The sequence below is a fragment of the Magallana gigas genome, chromosome 5 (genome assembly GCF_963853765.1).
Source record: "Magallana gigas chromosome 5, xbMagGiga1.1, whole genome shotgun sequence".
NCBI lineage: Eukaryota > Metazoa > Mollusca > Bivalvia > Ostreida > Ostreidae > Magallana > Magallana gigas.
In genome coordinates, this window is record NC_088857.1 from 8,525,821 (window position 1) to 8,531,820 (window position 6,000).

The 6,000-nt window shown below is 35.5% G+C and overlaps 2 protein-coding genes across 2 annotated transcripts; one reads left to right on the plus strand and one right to left on the minus strand.

Moving 5' to 3' along the window:
- Positions 1 to 49: 49 nt before the first annotated feature.
- LOC136275369 (uncharacterized) lies at positions 50 to 1,019 on the minus strand. The gene is made up of 2 exons (XM_066084272.1): positions 984 to 1,019; positions 50 to 892 (listed from the first exon to the last, which is right to left on the minus strand). The coding sequence occupies exons 1-2, from the start codon at positions 1,017 to 1,019 to the stop codon at positions 371 to 373; spliced, it is 558 nt and encodes a 185-aa protein (XP_065940344.1). The 3' UTR covers positions 50 to 370.
- Positions 1,020 to 2,644: 1,625 nt separating this feature from the next.
- Positions 2,645 to 4,820, plus strand: LOC136275370 (uncharacterized; the record flags this gene model as incomplete). Its single annotated transcript, XM_066084273.1, has 1 exon — positions 2,645 to 4,820. A coding segment is annotated over one exon (1,023 nt), but the record flags the coding sequence as incomplete, so codon positions are not given.
- Between the last annotated feature and the right edge of the window lie 1,180 nt (positions 4,821 to 6,000).

Here is a 6,000-nt window from a genome sequence, read left to right on the forward strand (position 1 = left end):
CCTTGAATGAAAAATAATATAACAGTTTGTCATTTTTGAATGTCGTTATAATTAAAATTATTGCATAAATAAAAAGAAAACATTGACTAAATTTTAATATATTTATTTTAATTTATTAGCACTACATATTATTTAAAAAAATAAAATAATGTTTTAAAATTGCATTACATTTTATACACAATTGTCTTTTTTTGGACACATAGCACTGTTTTAAAACACTCATAAATACATGGTTGTCTAAAAATAAATAACAATTCAAAATGACATAAAGTTTTAAAAGTATAATTCATACCAGTATATATACAATATTTACAAAGTAATTTGGGAACGGAGTCTGTCTTAATGTCCTTTCACTTTCACTGTCACTATGTCAATGTCCTAAATGAAGAAGTTCCGATGCTGAATCTGCGTAGGTCATAAGGTCGATGATCCCGTCTTGGTATCGCTCCTTCAGGGTCTGCAGTCTCCTCTTGATGGTCGCGTACTTCTTTGTCGGTTGCCGAATGGTTCCTCCTGCTTGTTTCTGGATTTGAAGAATTTCTTTGCTGTTCTGGATGTCCTTGAATATCTTGATGACAGTGTAGATGTTTGGGTTCGCGTGTAGGGCCATCCTCTTCAGCTTCCCATGCCATGCTTCTAGGTTGTTATTGGTCCGTGGTCCATTGGTTCCGAAGTGATTCCAAAGAAGTCTGTCACCATTCACCCACTGTTCTGTCACATAGTCTGTAAAGGTCTCTGTCACTTCCGTCAGGTCGGCTTCATCGCGGTCTTCCAGGGCTTGGAACCACACGTCTTCGATGCTGTCTAGAGGAACTAGGAGTAGGACGGCTGCTCTTCTTATCAGTTTCTTCACGTTGTCATCTTCTCTGTAGGGGATCTGTAAACCTGTGATCTGTACATGTGTCTTCTAATTAACTTCCTTTTGTTTTTTCACGCCCTTATAGTTACCACAGTTACGTATGTTCACTATATTGTCAACGTACATGTATATCGCTTTTGTTCAGGTAATCCATATACATGTATGCGGCCTCTTATCATTTATCATACACTAAATAAATGTTAAATCTACCTAGAGACGTATAAATTAATAGTATATAATCATACGTTCCTGACCTACTGAAATTTAAACAAAGCACGAGCTAAAAAGACAATCTAAGTTGTGTAGAACACTACAGCGGAGACATTTTTTCTTTCACAGTTCAGGGGTGTATTCTGATTAGCACAGGTGTGAATGCCTGCAGGGCTTCTTTTACCCGTGTTCACCTGTCGTAAAACATATACACCGGAAGAGATTTAAAAACAAAGGGACTTAATAGTGTGTGCAAATTATTGTCAAAATATTCCTGGTTTTCTTTTCTTCAGATTCTTATACAATTGGTCAAAATCTAACCCGCTATCAATATTTAATATTCCAAAAGTAATTTAATTAGTAATACGGTCATACATGTACGATACACAAATGTCCGATTGGATTACATAAACAAAGACATCTTTAAGATACATGTACATGAGCAAAAAGAAGAAATACTTTAAGAGAACTTTTAATAAGTGCATGACTACGGGTAGGACCTTTTCTTATAGGGGAAAGTCGGACCCGAAAAGGGGCTCTATTAGCAAAGATAGATATTGAAAACGCATATAAACAAATCCCTATCCATCCTAGCGATTTTGAACTTCTGGGTTTCATGATAAATAATCAGTATTACTATGACAAAACACTTCCATTTGGCTTAAGCTATTCCTGCAATCTCTTTGAGAAATTTAGTACAGCACTTCAGTGGATTCTAACTACAAAATTTGGGGTACAACATTGTGTCCACATGTTAGATGATTTTCTTTTTATTGGCACACCTTCTTCCCCTGAGTGTTACAGTTCTTTGCTTGCTTTCTATGTTTTAGCAAAGGATATAGGTCTGCCAATTAAATCGGAGAAAACTGTGTACCCTACTACTATTTTGACTTTTTTGGGACTTGAGTTAGACACTGTGCAATTTCAAGTTAGATTACCCAATGATAAGCTTATTCAGTTGCAATCAGAGATCAAAAAATTTCAAAACAGACATTCTGTTACATTACAGGAACTACAGTCCCTTATTGGAATGTTAAATTATGCGTGTTGTGTAGTGCCTCCTGGGCGTACTTTTTTAAGGAGACTCATTAACTTGACAATAGGTCTTAAAAAGCCTCATCATCATCGCAACCTCAATTTGGAGGCAAAGGCAGATTTAAAAGCTTGGCAGGTTTTCTTAGAAAGCTTTAATGGCAAAGCCTTCTTCCCATCACACATTGTTCATTCAACGTCCTCCCTGCATTTATTTACGGATGCAAGCAATCTAGGTTTTGGGGGTATTTTTGGTACAAAATGGTTCTCAGAAAAATTTGCACAAGAGTGGTTATCTTGCCATATTTCAGTTCGTGAATTTTTACCCATTGTGATAGCATTTGAACTTTGGGGGTCTTGTCTAGCTAATTCCACCGTTGTTATTCATTCGGATAACTCTGCAGTTGTTCATGTTATCAATAAAACCACATCCAAAGATACCAGGCTTATGCAACTCATGCGAAGACTAATGATTTTGTCGTTGTCACATAATATCCATTTTCAAGCACAACATATTCCTGGAGTTGCAAATACAGCAGCTGATTTACTTTCTCGGTTGCAGGTTCCACAATTCCTCATCAGATTTCCAAATATGGACAAAACACCTACACTGGTTCCAGCCTCTCATGTCAAGATCTGACTAAGACAGTTGATGTACTCATTCGCAATTCCCTTTCCAAGTCTACAGTTTCAGCTTACAAGGCAACATATCTAAATTATCAAAACTTTGTGATTCAATTTTTTGGCCCGACTGAGCAGCCACTGCCCCCTTCTTTAAAACATTTAACAGCTTTTATAGCTCATTGTTACATCAAAGGATTAGCGGCATCAACAACTCGTACTTTTATCTCATCACTCAGTTTTATTTTTCAGTTAGGAAATTACCAGGATATTTCTCAAACATTTTTAATAAAGAAAATGTTAAAAGGTTTTCATAAATCCAAACCAACAACTGATCCGCGCTTGCCAATCACTCCAGAAATTTTAAGCTCACTTTTGCAGTCTTTGGAACACACAACCTCTTCCTTTTTTACCAAACTGCTTCTTAAAGCTATGTTTATTTTAGCTTTCTGTGCATTCCTTCGCATTGGGGAAATTACCAAAACACCTAATCCTACACAACATTTCCTTCTATTTGGTAATGTTTTTACAGGTTTAGATGAACATCAAAATGGTTATGTGGAAATTAACATTCCCCACTTTAAACATGCAAAATCTAACACTACTACCCTTCGTCTACATCAAAACAAAAATAACCCATGTTTTTGTCCTTACCAATCAATGCATAATTATCTCAAAGTTAGGAAACACGCTTCTCCATCTGACCCCCTATTTTCTTTCATGGATAATACGCCTATCTCTAAACAATACTTTACACAACAACTTCGTCTTGCCCTTTCATTTTGCAATTTTGATCTTAACCGTTACCAATCACATAGTTTTCGCATTGGAGCAGCAACAACTGCAGCCGCGAGAGGATTCTCAGAGCTGCAAATTCAAACAATGGGTAGATGGAACTCCAATGCTTTCAGGAAATATATCCGTATTCCTGCATTACAATTTTAAAACTCTTTTCTGTGTGCTGTTCAGTCAGGGGCTGATAGTACTATTTTCAATGTAATTTGACATTTCTGTGTGTATCCAATCAGACAGGGGCTGTTGGTTACTATTTTCATTTAACAATGATGTTTTAATGTTGAGATATATATGTTACGTGTTCAAATAACCATTCAGACAGGGGCTGATGGTTACCATTTTATTTGTCATATTTTTTTTTTTTTTTTTTTTTTTTTTTTATGGGGCGTTGACAAGATAGACACTATTTGATTTGTGATGTTGGCAAGGTATTCATCAAATATCGCCTACCTTGTTAAGGTGGGGTTAACGCCCCCTTTTTCTCCAGATATGCATTATTCTTGAGACTCAGTTAATTTTGGCTAGATATTTTTTAGGTCGATTATGCCGAAATTGTATTCTAGTCTTTAGATACAACTTATTGTTGCTCTCAGGCACAAACTTGACTTTTTATGATCTGTCTCCTTTCTTTTGATATTTATGTACATACATGTAACTTATTTTACTTTGTACATGTTTTTTATTGTGCCTTTTGTTCATTGTCATTTATTGCATCATTCAATAAATGACCATTTCTATTCTCTAAAGAGGAGTTATGTTTTATATCGATGGTGGTGGTAAGGCAAGCAGACATAAAAACAATTTATGTACAATAAATGGTTTATGTATGTTGCCAGTTGGTAATGTGGGGATTTTTCCCCATTTAGTGATATTCTTATCTGGCAATTTGCATACATTGTGACTGCGCATGCGCACTTTTTTCCTGAACTCCAGTCATGGAGAAAACTTGCTGTCTGCCACCACCCACCCCTCCTCCATATTGTATCTAGTCATGTTAATGTTTTATTGTTGCCTTCTAGGGGTTAACGCCCCCTTTTTCTCCAGATATGCATTATTCTTGAGACTCAGTTAATTTTGGCTAGATATTTTTTAGGTCGATTATGCCGAAATTGTATTCTAGTCTTTAGATACAACTTATTGTTGCTCTCAGGCACAAACTTGACTTTTTATGATCTGTCTCCTTTCTTTTGATATTTATGTACATACATGTAACTTATTTTACTTTGTACATGTTTTTTATTGTGCCTTTTGTTCATTGTCATTTATTGCATCATTCAATAAATGACCATTTCTATTCTCTAAAGAGGAGTTATGTTTTATATCGATGGTGGTGGTAAGGCAAGCAGACATAAATGTTAACATTAAAGGTCCGGCCGGACCATTTTACAGGGCGGACCTTAAATTATACGACACCGGTCACACACGAATGCATTAAATTGCTCTGTGTTCGACTTAAGGTATCACACCGGTAATCGGCCAATCAATTGTAGTTCCATATATACCTCAGAATTATTTTTTCCCTTGACTGCATTTTTACATTTTCCTTTACTTAGTTTTAAAAATGTTTGTACCACTGAGTAGGATATTTCATGTATTTTGTTAGGTGATGATCTTTTTTCACAGGGACTACTTCTTTAAGGGCACATGCAGCAGCTTCCTGGGGAGTGTGCAGTCTGTTTACATACAAATGGAAAACACGTGGTTTTGAGGGTAGACCTGTTTGGAGCTAGATATTTTGAGAAAATGCAGTATCGCTTGCCCTTTTTATGGTGTTAGCTGATGAGATAGGTAACAAATAACATTTCCTCCGAATATTTTGTCATGAAAAATACAAGCTGATTTTTAAGAATTTTTTCCCCTCTATAGTGCTATATAGTGAAAACAATTACTGGTGTGATACCTTGAAGGGCTGTGTGTCAAATTGAAAAAATGTATGCAGGTGCCAGTTTTCAGTATTTTATGTAAAATCTTGTTAACAGAAATTAGTTTCTGTAGTCTGAAGATAGAAAAATGCTTTTAAAATTTTGTAATGAAAAAAATATGAAAAATGATGGTTTTTGGTGTGGAGAACATGTAATTTTTAATATGTAATAATAAAAACCTTTGGAAATGGATGATATGAAGTCACTGGAGCTTAGAATATTGGTTTCTGTGTTCTAGATGCTGTAAAAGTGTGCAGATCAGTTGTCGCAGTCATATATGATGCCCTCAGACTTTGTCGTAAGAGTACGCAGCGACTAGTTTTTCATCGAAAGACCAATTTTGAGTTTACGTGCAAGTCTCAGAATTAAGCGACAAGTGCGAATCATTGCGAAGAAGAACATGAACAGTCTATCGAAGGATTATTTTGAAAAAACTTTAATTTCTTTGATTTCTGCTCACCTTATGTGAGATTTAATTTCATTTCCTACATAGTCATGATTCAAGAAATGAAGGGATTTGGACAAATATGTGCTATGTTTATGTTTATTTTACATTGAATT

Coding starts and splice junctions, on each gene's coding strand:
- LOC136275369 (XM_066084272.1), bottom strand. CDS start 1,019: ATGTATATGGATTACCTGAACAAAAGCGATATACAT. Junction 893..983: donor TGAACAAAAGCGATATACAT/GTACGTTGACAA, acceptor ACACATGTACAG/ATCACAGGTTTACAGATCCC.